We start from the raw sequence: 22,491 nt of genomic DNA on the forward strand, positions 1-22,491 counted from the left end.
AAGTTTAAAAAAATATGCAGAATTTCCAAAATTTCAAATCTCAAACATATTCAAAAGTTAAAAACAAAATCATTGGAAAAAATTGCAAACATAAAAAAAAATCTAAGTTTAACTTAAAAAACTGTCAAAAATATGCAGAATTTAAAAAATTAAAATTTGAAATCTTAAATATATGCAAAAAAAAAAAAAAGAAATCGTTAGAAAAAATTGCTCACATTTGAAAAAATGGAAATCTCAAAAATTTGCAAAAACTTTAAAAAAAAAAGAAAAATTAACAAATTTTCAAAAATTTCAAAACTTTTGAACAAATATTTAAATTTCATAACTTATATGGATTATATCCCGGAACTTTATTAAACTGTTCATGTGATGTCTCTCTTTTTTTTTCATTTTTTGTTTTAATGAATTTGCAAAAATATCATTAAAAAATGCAAAAATCGAAACCTTTTGTACTTTCCAAAATTGAAAACAATATTTAATTTGTAAAAAGTTGCAATTATTTTTTTAATCAAAAGTTAAAAAATAAAGAAATTTAAATAATTTACAGAGATTTAAAAATTTTGAAAGAATACTTGAATACCCTCTGAAAAAAAAAAAAATCTTTATTTCAATAATATTTTTTAAAGCTACAAGGAGACACTGAAAAGGAGTCAAAGAGCTGCAGGTTGAAGACCTCTGGGTGAACTCGTGCATGAAATGTTTGACCCTGAGGGAGCTGCTCATGCACTGAACATATTTTCATTTTTATGTAACATTTCTGCTTCAACACCTGCTCAACATGAGAGACAACATCCATCCATGCATATAGCCCATAATCCCACGCTGCACTGACAGTTCACTTCAAACATAGGAGAGCATGAAACAGTTGAGAACACAAAGAAGTTTTTTTTTAACCTTACTGCAAAAAAAGAAAAAGAAATAGCACATTCAAATTCAGCGACAGATGGAAACTCTACTGGTCTGCAAAGTCATGTTCAATAATGGAGGCTTTATACAAAAAGCTGGTGCCCCCAGCCCAGCGTGGCTCCAAATCTCTAGCCAGACTCTTCCTCTCTGTTGTTCCCAAACGGTGGAATGAATTACCTAACTCTACTTTTGTTTTGTACATCACTTTGGACAAAAGCGTCTGCTAAATGAACCTGTAAACTGTTTTGGCTCACTGTTATTTTCATACATAGCTGCTCTGAGGTTAACTGTTCATCTGCTCAGCTTGTTTAGTAATATACACCTCTCTTTATGTCTGAGACGTCTTTATCTCTGCGTCGATCGTCTGCAGTAACTGTGAACTATCTTAGGACTGGGCTTTGTGCTTCAGCATTAACCACAAACATTCGCTGAGCAGTTAAACAGAAAACCCTGAAGCATGCATCGCGTGCCTCAGAAGAAACCTGAATGTCTGTTCTTTCAGCTGAGACACCACACCACAGGAAGACCGATGAGACAGACAGGAAGGAGCTGCAGCGTGAAACTGTTACTGAGGCGACGCAGCAAACCAAAGATGACTTCAGCTGCTGCCTTTCTTTGACGCGTGTCCTTGACGGGATCCATCCCCTCAAATGTTGCTCAGTCACACTTGGAGTTACTCTACATCTACGTTTGATGGGGACATGGGGTCACCTGATCAAACACCTGTGTGGGCAGCGATTCACCTTCTTTAAAAGCTGCAGAAAACTTCAACAAACTCCCGGTGAGTTCTCCAGCTCTTTGTACTTGAAAAGTTTGACTTCACTCCTGGGTTAGGGCTGAAAAACTCGACAGACGTCTGCTCAGTTTGCCATGTGCTTCGACTCCTGTCAGTCACCTCCTAATGTGTTTCATTTTTAACGTTTCTTGTTGTTGCACAGCAGGAGTTACAGGAGTTTGTTCGGCAAACCTCTATCAGAGTTAAGATCTTGATGCTTTTCGTTCAGCTGGTGATAAAAGTGGAACCAGCTGGTGTTTCCTTTAAACCACTTTTAGTTACAGTTTGACACTCGCCCTGACACATTCACACCCTGGCAGCAGGATGCCAATGAGTGGTTCAAGCCATTCAAAGGACATGTCAGAGTAAAGGCTAGCAACATGCTCTGAGTGCTTTTTTTTTCTTTTCTACCAGCTTCCTCTGTCACATTACGTGATCAGCACTAACCATACAGGAAGCATAAGTGATTTCCGTTTGTTTCTGTGAAACCCCCGAGCATAAACTCACTTGCATCAAATGCAGACTGCAGTTCAGAGCAGTTAGGTAGAGTTCAAAGCTAAGAGTGACTCAACACACTGCAAAAACAGAAATCTTATCAAGTGTTTTTGTCTGATTTTCAGTAGAAAATGTCTTTTTAGACTCAATATGAGCCACATTCACCAGACCAGTCCAGAAAAATGTCTCTTTTCAAGACATAAATTAAGTCTGAATTGCTTGTAAAAGTTAAAATATCTGCCGATAAACAAGAGAAAAATTTCTTATATTATCACTATCGAGTTTCAAGCGATTCTTGTTCCATTGGCAGTCTATATTTTTCTTGCTATAAGAAATTCAGACCTCATTTTTGTCTTTAAATAACTTAAAACAAGACATTTTTTCCGGAAAATAAGAAAAAAAAACACTTGATAAGATTTCAGTTTTGTCCTGATATATAAATAAATAAAACTTCACCTGATCTTAAACGGTGGGTCAAAGTCATAGGTCATACCGATGCCCAAATTGAATATATATATATATATATATATATATATATATATATATATATATATATATATATATATATATATATATATATATATATTGCTTTGGACAAATTGAAAAAAAAATTGAATATATATATATAATTTTTTTTTCTATTTAACATATTTAACCTTCAATATAAAACCTTGAAATGCTGCATTCATGTCCAGCATGGAAAGCCACCTACTCTTCCCCTCCCTCAGTCACAAGGATGCATTTAGGTACCTAAACATGGCACCTATTAAAGTTCCTGATTCGGTACCCATCCCTAGACTGAGCTGAGAGCAGCAGCACTGAGTATAGGATGTTAGTCACAGCAAACATTTAGAAAAAGAGCCCTGCACAGTGACACTACATGAAAAAACAAATCCACTTGCAGCTCGTTAGTGTTTGCATCTGTTGCTTGGAACAAGTTAAAAAATCTGCCAATAACACAAGAGAAAATTTATTTCCACTCGTTAAAAGTGATTTGTTGATCTTGCATCATGGCGTTTGGTGTGTTTTTCTGTGGCTTTGCATCAGTCTCCTCTAAACTTTCCCTGCTTCCTGTGTGACGACCCTGTGTGCACAAAGGGGGAGACCAGTCGCCCTTTATGTGGCCTAGTCATTGAACAGCAAGAGCCAAACTGTGGAACGAGCTTCCCTTTTTATTATTTTAGTGTTTTGTGATTTAATTTTGGTTTTCAGCAGCATTTTTATTCTTATTGGATTTTTTTTAAAGAAAATGGAACGGTTACTTTTGTGCTTACTCTATCGTTCTATTTATTTATGTGTGTGTTGTTTTGTCTATTTCTGTACAGCACTCTGTTTCAGCTGTGGTTGTTTATTAAGGGCTCTATAAAGAAAGTTGAGCTAAGCTAAAGTGCTAAAACATGTGCTACAGTGCCTGTAATGTCATATTTTGTAATAAAGTAATACATTTTCACTTTGTTATGTAACAATGCTATATTTTCCTCGGTCTTTTAACTCTGTTTTCTGTTGTCGTATTTTTTTTTCCCCATGTAAAGCACTTTGTATTACGAAGTCTTGTAAGAAAAGTGCTAAACAAATAAAGTTTGATTGATTTTGTAATAATCTGCCGTATTTTTAAATAAAATTCCTAAACACGATTTGTAAGAAACTTGACCTTATTATGTAATTGTAGTTCTTACATATTGGATCACTTGTTAAAAAATGCAGGTTCCCGTATTTTGTGCTAAGTGACGTGTAAGAACTCACTACTTGATGTGGCAAAGTTTAATACATAGTGGATTCAATTATTTTATTATAAAATGCGGCAGATTATTACAAGATGCAACATTTTATTACAAAATGAAGTGAACATTTATTACATTATTATTTATTGGGAAGTTTTTACATAATATGACTTTACAGTGGCGAGAACGTGCTGCGTGTCCCTTTTTATTTCTTTGCCCCTGTCCTTCAAAAAGTCTGTGCACGCCCCTGAACAGGAGCATTTTATAGCTCCACTTCTGCCTCCTCACCTCTTCAATTGTCCCCATTTTGCTACAGTGTGTTCTCCACGGTTGTCCTTTTTAATGATGCTGTACTTGAGTTATTGAAAAAAGCACAAACATGCAGCGCTAATAAGCTGCAAGTGGATTTGTTTTTTCCTGTACTCAGTGCTGCTGCTCTCAGCTCCGTCTGAAGAATCTAAAAACAACTTCATCATTTTCCTAGCAAACAATCTACCACCTGATGTCCAAATATAAACCTGTGGCTTTGACACCATTTAAGATAAGGTGAAGTTTTTTTTATAAATCAGCTTTTACACTGCAAAAAACTGAAATCTAATCAAGTGTTTTTGTCTTATTTTCAGAAAAAAAAAGTCTTCTTGTACTTGATGAGTCACATTCTACCGGTCAGTTCAGAAAAATGTCTTGTTTTAATTTATTTAAAGACAAAATTAGGTCTAAATTTTTTGTAACAAGTAAAAAAATCAGCAGATTGTTCAATCAGCAGATTTTGTTTACTTATTACAAGCAACTCAGACCTCATTTTGTCTTTAAATAACTCGAAATAAGACATTTTTCTGGACTGGTCAGGTGAATGTGGCTCATATTAAGTCTTAAAAGACATTTTCTACTCAAAATAAGACAAAAACACTCAATGACATTTCAGTTTTTTGCAGTGTAAGATATGGATCTCCTTAAAGTGTCACACAGCTTCTTCCGTCTGTGGTCAACATGAACTGTCAAAGCTGCAGACAAAAAGTTGTTTCCTCAGAACAGATGTCTGAGCCGTGACGTTTCTATGTTGACGTTAAAAACAGGAAAGTCTGAGGACAGAACTTCTGAGACTTTCTGATGGAGAGGAGAGAACTTTACGATTCGATCCTGGACCGAAGCAAACGCATAGTGTGGCAGGACGACTGCTACATGGATCTTCAATCTACCTCGTCCTCCGTGTCCTCACAAGCGGAAACTAAAGGTGAGACATGGAGACAGAGTTCTTATCCTGCTTCCATTATTTTCAGTCTATTTTTTGTTTTAAAACCTGAAGAAATCAACTCTGAAGCAGCCTTTCCTAAACAAAAGAGTTCATCCAGCTCACTCCTCAACACACAGTTACTCCGCTCAAACTCAGTGAGTCATTATATAAAGTTAGGTGTATGTTGCCATGCCAACAGAGCTTCACACACCGACAAACACATGCTGCCCCTCTCTCTCTGTGTTTCACCGTCAGTGCGTGTCAGTCCTGTTTGCTTCGTTCCTGGGATGGGTATTCAAAACCAGATCCTGTTAAGACTTGATGAGACCTGTTTCCACCATTGACATCACTAACCTTTATGTTTAACGATTCCCTTATTAATTCTTTACACTACGCCGAAGCTGCTGGACGTTACAGCAACTAGTCTGCAGCAGCTATCTTAGCTTAGCAGTTTGCTAACAGCTTCCCAAAAAAACGTTCATTACTTTATCTCAAGGGATCCCTGTCTGTTTTCATTTTTGGTTAGATTTTTTTTTTTCATTTAGATTTTTTACGATTTTTATTTCACTTTTGGTTGGATTCTTTTTTATATATATATTTATATATATATATATATATATATATATATATATATATATATATATATATATATATATATATATATATATATATATTATTTATTTATTTATTATATTTTATTTTATTTTACATTTTTGGTTAGAATCTTTTTTTCCTTTAGGTTTTTTTAACTTTTTATTTATTTTTTGGTATTTTTTTTTCATCCATGTTTTTAAAGAGTTTTATTTAATGTTTGGTTAATTTTTTTTCATTTAGATTTTTTAAGATTTTGAGTTCATTTTTGGTTACATTTCTTTTTCATTTAGATTATTTAAGATTTTTATTTCATTGTTGGTTAGGTTCTTTTTTCATTTAGATTTAAAAGAAAAAATCTTTTTTTTTCATTTAGATTTTTCATGATTTTATATCATTTTTGGATAGATTTTTTTTTATTTAGATATAGATCAAGATTTTATTTCTTTTTTGTTCATTTTTTTATTTAGAATTTTTAAGATTTTTATTACATTTTTAGTTTTTTCATTTAAATTTTTTTTAAAGATTTTTATTACACTTTTGGTTAGTTTTTTGTCATTTAGATATTTTAAGATTTTTATTTCATCTAAATGTATATGAAAAAAAATCTAACAAATAATAAAATAAAAATAAAAATCATAAAACATCTAAATGAAAAAACAAAAATGAAATATAAATCTAAAAAAATTAAAATGAAAAAAAAAAGAAGGATTCCTGTTTGATAAACTCAACATGGTCAAAATCTCCTTATCTACTAAAAAAGGTAAAAACAAAATAGTGCTAGCTTGATGCTAATGTATTTGGGAAAATTGCATTTATGAGCCAGCAGTTAGTATACATTATTAGAACTTCATCTTTCATCACAAAAACATATCACAGTTACTCTTCTTAAACAACACAGAGAACTCCAAATGTCAAAGCACTCACAGGGAAATGGAAAGGAAAGTTTTGTGCCAAAGTGATGCGGATATCATCCATACCTGTAGAAGTTCAAGCAACCATTCATTCCCCCCTTGAAGAAGAGAGCATAAAAACATCTCTTACAGTTTTCTAAACCAGACTGGAAATAGGATTTCTTTGTGCAGGACAAGATGATCCATAGAATCTGAAGACACTATGCTATGAAAAGCATTCAGTACACTTCATTGTTCTGTCAGGGAGGAAATAACGGGGAATGAACAGCAAAGAACATATATGTAAAGGTTGAAGCACTTTTTTGCATTTGTTGCTTGGTTACCACATATCGCAACGTGAAACATATCTATCCCCGTATCCTGTGGCAGCCGTCTCTCAACAGTCCAGCTACTAACTGAAGCTCTTCTTTTCTGTGACCAACCAGTGTTTATTTTCATCCATGATTCATAAATCCAACATGCAGTCAAGGCAAAACAGGAACCAAAAACTGGACGAAACTCAATTTAAGATGGTGGGAAGATGAAACTAGCAAATATATGCGAGCTACAAGTCTGCTGGACTGTTTTGACTTTGTTCTCAAAATTCCCAACACCACACACAGGAAGTGAAAGAAAAACACCACCCAGGCAATTTATCAAAGCAGTGATGACATCAAAGCAATAGAAAATAAAATACTTTATTTATCCCTGAGGGGAAATTCAGGAGGAGTCACAGCAGCAATCAAGAAAACAAAAGTAAGAAAGTGTATAGAAAGTGCAAAAAGCTCCATAAGAAAATAGCTGCTGCTTCTGGTATTCCCTCTGTTGCTAGGTTAGCACAGCTAGCTCGTCCATCTTATTGGAGATAGATCTTACGTTCCCAATAACGATGGATGGAAGGACAGGTCCATGTCGTCACTTCTTAGCTCACACCTGAGAACCAGCACGTCGTCCTCACCTCCTTCTCCTCACTTTATTTTTATTTTTATTCATTTATTTTATTTATCTATTTGCACCATAAGTTAGAAACAATTACATTAGCCTTGAAAAGAAAATTCAAGATAGTGCAGGAGAGGTAAAAAAAAAAAAACCCAAAGTGGGCTTATCAAGGATACCTCCCCAAATAAAGTTAATAATAAAAATATAGAAAGAAAAAGAAATAAGATTCAATACAATGAAATAAACTCAAAATAATTCAACAAACAGACAACAAGCAAATTAATGAATTATGAATGAGAACAAAAAGAAACTTAAGGATCTTTATGGGATGTCTTTGTGGGAAACATCCGGTCTAGCACCAGTTAGCATTGACATGCTACAGGCTGCTAATAGCTGATTTCACATGTAAACAATGCAGCCATGGTTACGTGTAGGATCTCCAGACAAACACAGGAGCAAAAATAGTAAAAATATCACTGAAGACAAAACCAGTTTGGCATCACGACCATACAAAGCAATGATTCACTCCAAATACATGTGTGTTCAGATATTTGTTGGATCCAAAAGCATCAAGACCAGCTGCAGCGCTTCATCACCTCCTCTTTCTTGGACGGAATATTAACCCACCTGAGAACGATCGAAGTGCTGACGTCAGCCGAGGAGATGAAGGTGAGAGACACGAGTCTTCTGAAGGATCAGGTCAACGTGCTGACGAGCATCGTCAGCGGCAAAGACAGCCAAGGATCGGACGCTTTCAGAGGATTCATCGAGAGCTCGGATTCTCAAGTGGCACAGCTCATCATAAACCATGGTATGTCGAGTCATTTTGGTTACATTTTTATTTATTTCCGAAAAATTCAAAGAAGGATGTCTCAGTTTCTTTCCTTTCCCACTGCAGAGTCGATGGTGACGGAGCACAAAGACGTCCTGTTGAGAAGAAACGAGCAGTACAGAGACAGAGACTCCTCCAGCTCCCCCAAACTGAGCATCTCTTCAAGATCCCTCCTCCTGGTGGACGGACTCTCAGACCTCCAGCAGAAGGAGCACGACCTGATGCAGGTTGGGGTGACTCGAGGACGGAGAAGGAACCACCTCAGGCAGCTGGGACTTGCCAAACTCTTCGAGCCCCTGACTCGCGTTAGTCTGCCTCCCAGGGTCTGTGTCACAGTGGGTGTGGCTGGGATTGGAAAGACCACCTGGGTCAGACACTTCATCAAACAGTGGTGTCAGGGGGTTATCTGCACAGACGTCGGCTTTATCCTGCCCTTTACCTTCTGTGAGCTGAACGGGATGGAGAAAGTGTCCGCGGAGAGGCTGGTGAAAATGGCGTTTCCACATTTGACGGACCCCAGTCTGGTCTTGAGCGGCTCCTGTCGGACACTGCTCATTCTGGACGGTTTGGACGAATTTCGCTGCTCTCTGAACTTCTCCGACGCGGCTCCTTGCAACGACCCAAAGAAAGAGGTGTCCGTCGATGATCTTATCACAAACATCATCCGAGGGAACCTGCTCCCTGACGTAGCGGTGTGGGTGACCTCCAGGCCAGCTGTGGCGTCTCTTATCCCTGGAGGATTGGTGGACAGGGTGACTGAGATCCCAGGATTCAGCTCGAAGGACGTCCAGCTCTTCCTGAACCACCACTTCTCTGAGAAGGGTTACGCGAGCAGGATATGGACGCACTTGGAGTCCAACAGGATCTTGCTGGTGATGTGCTACATCCCGGGCGTCTGCTGGATTGTTGCAGACACTCTGGTGTACATCATGCAGAGCGGGACTCAGGAAACCCTTCCGAGGACTTGTACCGAGCTCTACGCTCACTTCAGCTCCATGAAAGCCGAGGTGGGTGAGCCGAGGGGGCGGGAGCCCGTGAAGAACGAGCTTCTCAACGGGAACAACCGAAAACTGATGGGAAGCCTGGGACGCCTCGCGTTTTATGGGCTCCTCAAACACAAGTACACCTTCAGTGAGCAGGACCTGAGGGCTTATGGGATAGACCTGTTGATCCAGTGCAGTCTTGGTGCCGGGGTTCTGGTCCGGGAAGAGTCGGTCATATGCACGACGTACCGATTCATCCATTTGACTCTGCAGGAGTTTTTTGCCGCCACTTTCTACCACGTCTCGTCCAAGCGAGCCATCTTTGATCTGTTCTCCGAGAGCACCATGTCCTGGCCCAAGATCGGTTTCCAGAACCACTTCAGAAACGCTTTCCAGCACTTCCAACAAGCCGAGGACGGCCACTTGGATGTGTTTGTGCGCTTCCTGACAGGCCTCCTCTCCTCAGTGGCGCTGAAAGCTCTCGCTGGACTCCTGGCGCTAGGAAAAGACGATGGCAGCCAGAAGACCTGGGCGGCGGGGTTTCTTCAGGGCCTCCTGGCCAGCGGGGGCTCTGTGGTGTCCCTGCGCGCAGTCAACCTGGCGTATTGTTTCCAGGAGCTGCAGCACACGGAGCTGCTGCGGAGCGTGGAGGAGGATTTGCAGCTGGGCAGCCTGGCGGGGAAGTTATCGAGGGCTCACTGTGTGGTCCTGGGCTACCTCCTGCATGTGTCCCCAGTGTGCAGCGAGCAGACCAACCTGACGGGCTCGCTGACTTACTCTACGGTCAAGTGTTTGCTGCCACAGCTGCTGTACTGCAGCCACCTCAGGTTGGCATCATCAAATATCAACCAAACCTCAGAGGAAATCCTGACAGGTGACGCTGAGATGTTATTTAACCCACAGGTTGGAGAATAACGGCTTTAAAGACGATGTCATGGAACTGCTGGGAAGCCTCCTGAGCGCCAAAGACTGCCACATCCAAAGGATCAGGTGAGATCACTCTGGGTAACAGTCTGAAAAGTCCTCAGGAGATGTTGTTTCTGAAGAAGTGGAGCAGCGATGACTGCTGTGGTTTTGACCTCCTTATCTCACACCATCAGTTTGGCAGAAAATAACATCAGCGGTAAAGGAGCCAAAGCTCTGAGTCGAGCTCTCTTGGTCAACCGGACGCTAACTTCGCTCAAGTGAGATCTTTGTTTCCTGTTTCCTGTTTCTTTTAAGTGAAGTTATAGCTGTAAAAGCTTACGAGAACAGGCAGCACAAACCTGGGGCTGATTCTAATATAATTCACACTAATGGCGACACTGTTTTAACTTAACTTGACTACGAATTGACTGCGAATGTTCCTCAGCTCACTTGGATTAAAGTCCTTTTGGGGACTTTAATCCAATCCAACTTCACAATAAAGACTAAAAGTCTACAAAATTTTATACAAAAGTTAAATTTATAGTGAATAATTATTGGAAAAAATGGTTTTTGAATTAACAACGTAATATATGTGTTGTCTTAATTTTTTAAAAATATTTTTGCAAGGATTTTTTAAATGTCCAGTTTGCAAAAAAAATAATAATAATAATAATTGAGAGTTCAAAAAGTTGAACATGTAAATAGAAAAAAAATTAAACAAATAAATTACTAAACTTTCAAAAATATATATTTAAAAATGTCATAATATTTTCAAGTTTCAAAAAGTTGCATGAATTTTAAACTATTTTGGAATATAGAAAATTGCAAAAAAATCAAACATGTTTAGATAAAAAAAAAATGTGCAAACCTATAAAAAATGGAAATTTGAAAATTAGCAAATATTTAAAAATTTAAAAATTGGTAAAATTCAGAAAAAGTTTGAAATGTTTTCGGAATGTAAAAAAATGCAAAACATCAAAAATCTTTAAATAAAAAAAAAATCTGCAAAATTAAGGAAAATTACAGTTCGAAATTTGCAAAATTCAGAATTAGTGTGAAATATTTGCAAATATGTCAAAAATGAAATAAATAAATTACATAACTTTAAAAAAATGAAATTTTAAGTTTCAAAAAGTTGCATGAATTTTAAACAATTTTGGAAAATAAAAAATTTGCAAAAATGTCAAAAATCTTTAAATAAAAATATTCTGCAAAGTTAAAGAAATAAAACTTCAAAATTTGCAAAATTTAGAATAAGTTTAAAATATTTTCAAAAATGTTTAAATAAAAAATCCTGCAAATTTTTTAAAAAAGGAAATTCAGAAAAATTGCAAATATTTAAAAACTTTATATTCTGGGAAATTAAGAAAAAGTTTAGATTTAAAAAATTTGCAAAAATTTGAACAATTTTGAAATTTAAACAATTTTCTTGTAGTTTCCCTTTCTTGCCCCTGTTTCTGCAGCCTGCTTCATCAAAGTTTCTGCTAACAAGAAGCTAAAAAAGAAAGTCCCTTCTTCTCTGAAACTTCACTTCTAACCACTCGTTCTTTATGTAGTCTCAGGAACAACAACATCGGCTCTAAAGGTGCAAAGTCCTTGGCTGAGGCCCTGAAAATGAATCAAGTTCTGGTTTCTGTGAAGTGAGTATAGATACCATTTATTATGGTGGATGAAAATAAGTTGCTCATTTTCCAAACCACTCATCAGCTTCCAGAACAACGGCATCGAGGAGGAGGGCGCTCAGGCGCTCGCAGAAGTGCTGCAGTGCAACCGCAAACTGGTGTCTCTGAAGTGAGTGATCGATCTTCTGCCTTTTGTCTTTTGCTCGCTGAAGCGATGGGATGTAATCAGTACTTTTGTCTTTGTGGCTTCATCATACAGCCTACAGAAAAATAAGATTGGAGCCGGAGGTGCCAGAAGGATTGCAGATGCACTGAAGACAAACCAGACGCTCACAAAGCTGATGTAATTAAAAAACATTATGTACTCATGCTTTTAATTTGAAGCCCTGCTTTTCACATCCACATGTGAAGCTGTCTTTGGAACACTGATCTGAACCTGATGTTCGTTAGCCTTAAAGTGTAATTATCTGACACCCCTGTAATTAGAGTCGTGATGTTCATTTTCTGAACGTCTTTGCTGAATTTTATATTTCTGCTCCAGTCTCTGTAGCAACCAGCTCGGGGACAAAGGGACCGTTGCTCTGGCAGAAGCTTTAACCGTGAATCACACCTTGCTCCTGCTTCAGTCAGTTCCTCAATCACCTGATGAACTTTATGTAACAGCGACGTAGTGCTTTAGACCTTTAAACATTGACAGAGTGCTTTTCCCTGCGCAGGCTGCAGAGTAACTCCATCAGCAACAGAGGGATGACGGCTTTGACCCGGGCGCTGAGGTCAAACCGCGGTCTCCTCTCGTTGAAGTGAGTATCAAACCACTTCTAGTTTTATCAGGCGGCTGTCATGTGTTTTCATAATAACTGACTTAGAGCTGCTGTGAGGAGGATCTGTTTGAATGTGAGTGCAGCGCCACCTTCTGGCCTGGAGTCTCACGCACACTGTTGTAAAGATGTGACTTTTAACGTAACCTCACTCTTCATTTTATTGATAGACTCTCAAGTTTGAACAGACCACTGCAGAATAACTGCTGACTGTGGGTTGGAGTCAACATTAGCATAAACAGTTTAGCCCTTTTAGCCTTTAGCTTGTGCTCTATCTCTCTCCTGTTTATCTTCCTTCTGCTCTTCTGTCCTTTTTCTGTCTGACAGTTAGGCTCCAGTGTCCACCATCACTACAAAATCAATAATAGAAATCAAAAAGAAATTGAAACTTCATCAGCCGACATGGCGTTGTCATAGAAACTTGGACATGCCGTAAATCAATCTGCTCGACCCAATCAAGAAGTTAAGAAGTAGCATTTAGGACTAACCTTTATTGGTGCTGATAATCTCATTTTATAGTGTGGATTAGGATCAGGGTAGAAGTCTCTAGAAGGGAGACTTGGCCCATTGTGCTGTGGGTGTAAGAGGTTTCTGGGCTTTCTACAAACAGCCTCAAGCAGAATATCACAGATTTTCCCACATGAGCTTCATTTCTTACGGACAGGAGTTTCTGCCCGTCTCCAAAGTTCAGTCATTCTTTGCCAAACGTAGGCCACACATGGCCGGGTATCTGGTTTAGTCGCTGAAGGTGTTTTCCTGGAAACTCTGGCCAAATTGAAGATTTTGGAAAACTGTTTTCATGGTTTTATGTAAAGGTCGACCGATATGGGTTTTTTGGGGGCCGATGCCGATGCCGATGCCGATGCTTTCCAAATTTGGGCAGCCGATGCCGATATGCATAGCCGATTTTTCCAATTTGATATTCAGGCCGATTGTTAAATAAATATATATTTATCACATTTTTGTGAAACGCAGCAATTTCTGAGCAACTAAAAGAAATCTGTTACAACAAGTCGTGTCCAGTCCTCTGAACATTTATTCAGCTTTCAAAACAATGAAATATTTTGTCTGAGTAAACACACAATGTAACAAGCAGTAGTAAACATTCACACTCTTCTTAAAATGTCAAAAAAGGAATTTAAACTTATTAATATAATTTGAACAAAAGTATGTAATGTATCCAAGTGGTTCCACAAGTTTGAGGTGCTCATCTTTTTTGTGCCTGATCAAAAATTGCGTCATTTTATACAACAGATCAAAAATCGGCTTTTTAAAAGAAAATACAGCCGATGGCCGATGGAGACAAATGTCCAAATATCGGCCCGATATATCGGTCTACCTCTAGTTTTATGTTGATGCTGGAAAACAGAGTTTTTGGCTCCCAAACTATCACACACTTATCAGAAGATTTACCTGATGAATGAGGCTAAAAGTGTTTTTAAAAAGTAAAGTAAAGTTCAGTGAACTGTAAGTGATCCTTTCACAGAAGTGACGTGAAGTGGTAGTTATCCAGGAGCTCCTCGCTGAGATCCAACAATAGCCAATGTCCCTTTCTCAGATGACTTTAATGACTTAACCGCTGAGCTGGCTGCAGGTCACTTCCATCGCTGTTAACTTGACAAGCTGTTCAATCCAAACTCGGTCTAATTATCTCTAATTTTCACCTTGCAGCTTGGCTCAGCGTTAGAAACTGCTTGTTTCAGAGGTTTTCCAAAGCAACTCTCTCCTGGTAATCATGATACAAAGCTGTCATTTTCTCCTCTTACACACCTCTTGTGTGTTTTTCTGTCTTGTTCAGTTTAAGGGAGAACTCGATCGGAGTGGAGGGGGCTAGGCACATGGCTCACGCCCTCTTGGAGAACCAGTCTCTGCAGGACCTTGAGTGAGTCACCTCATTGATCCGAGTGAAGCGCCTCACAGGGGTGTGAAAAGTCCAACTGCTCAGTAATCATCACTCTCCCCAGTATTTCCTGTCAGAAACTTGAAGATTACTTTAAAAATTGTGTAACTTTAGACTTTCCCCATGTGGTGACACTCAGGACTCAGAATAGACTCCGTTAATGACCCTCTATGACGACGTCCATTGTAAAAAGGAGAAACTGTAGCAGCAGGCAGAAATTACAGAGCGAACTCCTCTCCTTCCTTTGTGTTTCTGCAGTTTAACCTGTGCCGTTGTGTGTGTTTCAGTCTCACAGCCAACCTGTTGCATGATGAAGGTGTTCAAGCCATAGCCGGTGCAATCAAGCACAATCAAGGCCTCACTTCTTTACAGTAAGTCAATCTTCGCTGGTAAAAACAACTAATAAGAGTTAAGTTCAGGTTTCTGCAGCGTTTTCCAATCACCCATAAATAAAAAAATCCTCCTGTTTTTACCAGTTAGTATCTCATAGACACAGGCTTTTATTTATTTTTGATTTCCTGATTTTATAGCAGTTACGTGATTGTTTTTGGACTATCCACAGGCTTGAATGCACTTGAGATGCATTCGTCAGGTGTCTCCACAATGAGGACAAACTAATAATACAATCTGTACTTCTTAAAAAGACAAGTTTCTCCGTTTGTTTCAAAAAAGAGAGAAATAAAACAGAGTCCAGTTTGAGAGGCAGGACACATTTCTTCATCTAGATGAGGATTCAAGATTTTCAGGAATTCTTTTACTTTTCAGATTCCTGTTTATAATAGTCTCTCATAAAACAGGGAAGTCAAAAATTAATATTTTCCAATTCCATAAGATAGTACCTGATAAAGAAAGTAAATTGTAAATAAATATTATCTACAGTATCTCAAAAAAACAAGAAAATCAAAAATATATATATATCTTATGAGATAGTATCTAAAACAAACAGGGAAATCCCCAAAATATAAATATTCTGATTTATTGAGAGAGTATCTAAAAAAAGAATCAGAAATAAATATTTTCTGATTTTCTGAGAATCTCATAAAAATATAAGAAAAAAGATTTGAATATATATATATATATATATATATATATATATATATATATATATATATATATATATATATATATATATATATATATATTCTGACTTAATAAGATAGAATCCCATTAAAAACAAAAAATTGCAAAAAAATATTTTAAGTTTTCATTAAAAAGTACCTTATAAGAGCCAGAAAATCAAAAACAACAATCAAAAACAAATGTTTTCTAATTTAGTATCTCTTAAAAACAAGAAATGTCCATAGATATATATATATATACATATTCACTCACACAATGAGATAGCATCTAATGGAATCAGGAAAATGAAAAATAAACATTTTTTGAATTAAATAAGATAGTTTTTCATAAAAACAAGATAATCAAAAATGAAAGATTTCTGTTTTAAAGACATACTTTCTTATAAAAACAAGAAAATCAAAATATATATTTCTCTTATATATTGAGATAGTGTCTCATAAAAACAGGAAAATGTGAAAATATTGTCTGTTATATTGAGATAGTATTTTAATCAAAACAAGAAAATCAAAGATTTAAGTTTTCTGTTTTCAAGAAACAGTATCTCATAAAACAAGAAACATCACAAAAAAAATGATAATTGCGATAGTATCTCATAAAAATAAGAAAATACAAAAATATTTCCTGATATATTGAGTCAGTATGCAATTAAAACAAAAACAAAATAAAATTAATACTTTTTGATTTTATTACATAGTTTCTTATCAAAACAAGGAAATAAAAAAAAAATCTGTTTTTTTACAAGATAGTGTCTTATTTAAACAAGAAAATCAAAAATAAATACTTCCTGTTTTTATGAAATAGTACTATATTAAAACAAGACAATGAAAAAGAAGTATTTCTTGCTTTTATGAGATATTATTTATTAACACAAGAAGTAGTTTAAGATAGTACCCCTTAAAAACAGGAAATTGGAATTCAGGTGAATGCAATACGCCGCAGTGAGATTCAGGTCAGTTAAGCTGTTGTTTTTATGCTGACATGTTTTTTTCTTATTATTATTTTCGCAGCCTCCAGTGGAATTTCATCAAGTCGTCTGCCACCAAAGCTCTGGCTCACGCTCTGCTCTCCAACACCGTGATGCAGCTCCTAGAGTAAGGCTGAGGGCCCAGACGCCTCTGATTGTCCGTCCCCATCACACCCCAACTCGTCCACTCTCTGTCAGGGCGCTTAAATTGATCGTCTGATGTTTTAGGGTGGATTTGTGTCAACAGGTCTGAGCCAACAGGGCTGAGAGGAAAGTCTTATTGACCGCCCGTGGTGTTGGCAGCAGCTGGCCACTTAGTGTGAAAACTCTGCCAATTTTTCAATGTCCTCATCAACAAACGTGTGTGTGTGTGTGTGTGTGTGAGTGTGTGTGTGTGTGTGGTTTAACCTTATTTGCTGCAGTCTACAGGAAAACGCCATCGGGAATGAAGGAGTCGTGTTTCTGGCTGAAGCCTTGAAGACCAACGCGTCTCTGCGTACGTTGTGGTGAGTGTGTGTCAAACAGATTCAGCCTTCCAGTTAAAAATATCTCCACCATGTGTGAAATCATGTTAGCACACGCTAAGACATTTGTTTTTTCTTGCTTTTATCACGTCTGCCATGTTTTGTGCTCTCTCCAGTCTTCAGGGGGTCTCGACGGGTACAAGCGGTGCCGTGGCGCTGGCAGATGCTCTGACCGTGAACAAAACTCTGCAAACACTGGAGTGAGTCTGAGCTCCGACCTTTGTCCTTCGTAAAAGCCAAACCTTTCCTGAATCACTGAGTCTTCGCTCACCTTTGTGTTTGGTTGGTCTTGTTTTTTTCAAAGATCCAAGTTCAAGTGTCTGTTTGCCTGGACAGAAATCGAACTCACGTTCACAGCTGTGAGAGTTTGACTGAGTCAGCATTTCAAACACAGAGCTGTCGTTTTTTCTACACTGTCTCGCCAGAAATAACTCCAGATGAAAATGTCAAAGATCTGGATTTTGGTCGAGTAACTTTGCACACAGTTGCACGTAGAATTATGTCATGTGTTTAGTTTTCTGTGTTAGAAATTCCTGATTCTTCCTGAATTCATGAGACCTCCTGAAACGATGGGTCCATAAGAACTGGTTCATTACCCATCAGAGGGGGGCCTCAAACACCAAGGACCAAAATGTCACAACAACACAGATCATGATTAAAAACATGTAATAAAGCCTGAAATGAAACAACTGGTCGATAAAGCAACAATGGTGCTGGGACTAAAATGTAATAAGTTGATACATTTTGGGCAAAAAGCTGTTACATTCTGGGGCGTCCTTACATTTTGGGTCAACGCTCTATTCTGAACTGTAGTTACTGTTACGGGTCCCAGACTGGTGGTACCACAGCAACAAAAGATAAATCTGTAAAATACAGATACAGTTCAGCAGCAATGAAGACACGGAGCATTCAGTTCTTCATCCAGATTGTGTCTGTATTCAACATCAAAATAGACATACAATAGAGAACATCATTTTCAGTGTCAGTCTCTGTTTCAGTCCTTATCAACCGTAACACAGTGCAATTAATGTCCATGAATTCTTTTGTTAATATCATTTTACAGAATGTATTCACATTTGTAACTGTTCCTCATTTGTGCTTAACTTGTTTACAGTCTTCCTTTTTTCTGACAGCAACTTTGTAGTGCATGTGGTCACCTTTAATAAAGGGAATTAGGATACTATCTTAATATAGTGCAAATCATAACAGTCCTTAACTGTGTTTAGAGCAGCATCATCTGAAATGCTATAATTCTGGACATACACAAATATAATATTCACTGACACAGAAATACAAAGCTCTATAAACGTGAAACCATTCAACTGTATCTGAATCTCGAACAAAAAGAACACTCAAACATCTGTCTTCATGTTTGATCTTATTACTCTTCAAAACCAAGTCTAACTTCTTAATTTTATATCTATATGACACACTCAAACAACCACCTGTTTGCTGTAAGATAAACATGTGCGAAAGCCCAACAAATAATCAGTGAGAACAAAACATAAATATAGTTACGTGCCTGCAAGACCTGACGGAGGGAAAATTAACCCTTACAAACGAGACATAGCATGCTAGCCTACCGCGGAAGTTTCGCGGTCTTTCGCGGAGTTTTAAAGTTCATAAAAGTGCTACAGCCGGCATTGAAACACATTCACGACATCTGTCTACATACAGTGAGCTTTTGAGAGGTCACAGCAGGTTATTTCCCTGAATACTAACCTGTAAAATACAGATACAGTTCAGCAGCAATGAAGACACGGAGCATTCAGTTCTTCATCCAGATTGTGTCTGAAATGTGGGCGGAAACCCCCACCTAAAACAACCCGGGGTGCCACTGCTGCCGTAATGAAAGTTCCACCTGGCTGTTACTGACATTAAGTGTCATTTCACAAAACGAATAAAACAGAAAATTATAAGGCTAGTACATATTTTTTTACATGCAACATAAACTCTGCAAAACAATAGAAATTATTTCCAGCTGCCTGAATTAAATAAACACAAAAATGGTTGCACTATTTTTGGGCATATCACATTACGTTTTGGGATGTTGATACAGTTTGGGTTGTTGTTACAATTCAGGATGTTTTCACATTTTTGTGTCGTCACATTTTTGGATTTTTGGAGAGTCTGCGAAGTAGAGACAGTGAGGGATTCTGGGAGAATCTGAGTGAAGCTGGTTGACAAAAATAATTTATTATTTTTTTCCTTTCGAGAGTCTAATCACTTCCTGACTCTACCTCCTGACATATTTTGCGATCCCCGGAAAAAATACATGAGAACGGCAGCTGTCAATCATCGTTAAACGTTACATAAAACCTCGTTTTTAACCTCTTATAGCTAATGAAAACGAAACTTTTCAGAAAAAAGAGGACTTGATACAAAACAGCCAAATGATATCTTCAAATCTCCACAACAATCAGACAAGAGAAACATTTCTACCAGGTGTATTAATTTTTTAAAGTTTGACCACAGCCCATCTGGAATGACTGGGGAGATGGATTCTTAAACCTATACTGCCGCCAGCCACCAGGGGGAGCAGTTTTTGTGGGGACCTCACTTCTAGCTGAGCAAGCAGACGTCCATTTTTTTTTTTACAGTCTATGGTTGTCACCTATTTGGGTCGTTGTTGCACTTCAGAATGCTTTAACATTTCAGTGTCATCTTCACATTACTGGATGTTGGTACAGTCTTGGGTTGTAACTTTTTTGGGTTGTCATCACATTTTTGTGCCGTTACATTTTTGGATTGTTTCATTTTTGGGGTGGTTGCTTCATTTTTTGGACATCATTAAATTTTTGTGTTGTCGTCACATTTTGGATCGTTGCTTTTACACTTTGTGTCGCATTTTCAGGGTGGTCTTTACATTTTTGGATGTCACTGTATTTTTTTGGGGTGGTTGTTACATGTTAAAATCGTTAATTTTTTTGTGTCGTCATTACATTTTTGGGTCGTTTTTACATTTCAGAATGTTTTTACACTTTGTGTCGCATTTTTAGGGTGGTCGTTGGTCGTGGATTGTCACCATATTTTTGGGTTGGTTGTCAAGTTTTGGGCTTGTTGTTACATTTTTGTGTGGTCATCACATCTTTGGGGCGGTCGTTACGTTTTTGTGTCTTCGTTACATTTTTAAGGTGGTTGTTACATCTTTAGGTCTTTGTTACATTTTAGAATGTTTTAAAATTTTTGTCTCTGCGTTACATTTGTTGGGATGTTGTTACATTTTTGAATGTTGTTACATTTTGAGTTCTTAATGTCTCCAAAGAGTTGTCTAAACATGAGGAAGGTGGTTTGTGGAGCTTCAGGAGACTGAAGCTCAAACAAACTGCTCAGAGACTGAATCAAAGGTTCAGTGGACTCCAAAGCGTCCCCCTTCTTTAATGACGAACTTTGTTTTTGCCTGTTTCAGTTTACGTGGGAACGCTGTGGGGATGGAGGGAGCCAAGGCTTTGGCCAACGCGCTAAAAAACAACAGAAGCCTCAAGTCACTGAAGTAAGTCCTGCTCTAAACTTCTCACCAATCAAAGCAGTGTCACCAAATCCCCGGTATAACACACCGAACAGGAACTGAAGCTGGAGCTTAAAGAGTTCATTAACAACTTCAACTAATGAAACGGTTGATTTGGGACTAAAAGTGTCTTTTTTAGCTCTGAAACCTTCCAAGTAAAGAAGTTTTCCTCTGATAAAGATGTTAGTCTGTTTGTCTGGAAACATGGCTGCCTGATTTTGAGGCCGTCAGCAGGGAGCTAACCTCAGGTCTGACACAAACTGCCAGAATCAAAACCTCCTTCTGTCTGAGCTCTGGTTTCACAGCATGTGGATCAAAACCTCTTGTTTGGATCTGAGGACACATTTCCAGCCTCATTTTGAGGAAAACAGTTTGTCTCTGTCTCAGTCTGCAGGAGAACTCTCTGGGTATGGACGGAGCCATCTTCATTGCTACAGCCTTGAAGGGCAACCATCAGCTGACGTACATCAAGTGAGTTTCCCGCTCCTTAAAAAACAGACGATGTGTTTGAGTATTTCAGAATCCTAAACCTGCCTCTGTGTTTCTCCAGTTTGCAGGGAAACGGCATCGGAGAATCAGGAGCGAAGGTCATATCTGACGCCATACGAGCCAACGCTCCAGGCTGCGTGGTCGACATCTGAGGAAGGAAAAACCGAACTTTGCTGAAACATTTTGTAAATAACGGAGCTCAAACTAAGAAGACTGAAGACTGTGTCGGATCTTAGTTGTCTTTATAAAACATTATTTAACTTTCATTATGTTCTTTAAACGATATTTATTGTGATGCACTTCCTGTCAGTAGGTGAAAGGAAGCTAAATATGCCTGAGTAGAAATAAAAAACATGATCCCCGCTGTTACATAAGCTTGGTACTGCTGTGCAGTTAACGCAGAGCAGCTTCCTGCATGAGCTGCCTTCATTAAATCTCCCTCCATCAAACTGCTTTTTACAAACTGCTGCTGTTTCTTTTTTTTTAATACTAAACTGCAAAAAAAAAAAAAAAATCCTATTAAGTGTTTTTGTTTTCACAGCATCAGTCAGGACTTCACAATCTGTACTGAGAAACCTTAAGAGCTGACAGAGAGCCCTCTAAGCGATGATGCTTTAACCTCTAAATTAAACACCTTACCAGCAGAGCTAAGCAGGCGAATCTGCTCTTGCCAAGTAATCAACAGCTCAATGTCTCCTTTCTCCGAAAGAGAGTTTGATCTGGAATTCAGGACCAGACATTTTTTATCACTGCTTAAAAACACTTTCTTTAGTGGAGTTTTTCATGTGTTTTGCTCTAAAGTTGGCGGCAGAGCTGATATTTGTGTTCAGTAGGATCAGAGGCACATACTCATCCATCCTTTCTCTACACCGCTTATCCTGTTCAGGGTCTCAGGTGGCTGGAGCCTGTCCCAGACTGGTCGCTAGTCAGTCAAAGGACTGACACATGGAAAACTGAAATAATTTAATTTCCAAAAAGATATAAAAATAAGAAAAACAAAGCAAACATTTATAACCCCCCCCCCCCCCCCCCCCCCCCCCAAAAGGAAGGAAAATAAAAATTGTAAAAAAAAAAGAAAAAAAAATGATTAGGAAAAAAAGCAAACATTTTTTAGAAATTAAAAAAATGCAAATTTTTCAACAATTTTGAATTTCAAAAATTTGAAAAAAGGCACTTTTTATGTCAGTGTCTTTGCTTACAACACCCTCTGTACGAAAAATTAAAATTCTTAATTTAAATATTTTCTTAAGCTGCCTAAACAGATTGAGGACCTCTATTTTAGAGTGGCTGATTTTTTCATAATGGCTTTAT

General features: G+C 37.8%; 1 protein-coding gene across 1 annotated transcript; it reads left to right on the forward strand.

Moving 5' to 3' along the window:
* Positions 1-1,577: 1,577 nt before the first annotated feature.
* nlrc3 (NLR family, CARD domain containing 3) lies at positions 1,578-21,589 on the forward strand. The gene is made up of 19 exons (XM_074663462.1): positions 1,578-1,687; positions 4,974-5,131; positions 8,102-8,365; positions 8,453-10,196; positions 10,273-10,359; positions 10,470-10,553; positions 11,832-11,915; positions 11,983-12,066; positions 12,157-12,240; positions 12,439-12,522; positions 12,614-12,697; positions 14,514-14,597; positions 14,903-14,986; positions 16,703-16,786; positions 17,082-17,165; positions 17,300-17,383; positions 20,593-20,676; positions 21,079-21,162; positions 21,242-21,589. The coding sequence occupies exons 2-19, from the start codon at positions 5,008-5,010 to the stop codon at positions 21,330-21,332; spliced, it is 3,402 nt and encodes a 1,133-aa protein (XP_074519563.1). The 5' UTR covers positions 1,578-1,687; positions 4,974-5,007; the 3' UTR covers positions 21,333-21,589.
* Positions 21,590-22,491: the final 902 nt, after the last annotated feature.

The sequence above is a fragment of the Halichoeres trimaculatus genome, unplaced genomic scaffold (genome assembly GCF_033239565.1).
Source record: "Halichoeres trimaculatus isolate MK-OKI-2021-1 unplaced genomic scaffold, fHalTri1.1 fHalTri1_scaffold_23, whole genome shotgun sequence".
NCBI classification, from domain to species: domain Eukaryota; kingdom Metazoa; phylum Chordata; class Actinopteri; order Labriformes; family Labridae; genus Halichoeres; species Halichoeres trimaculatus.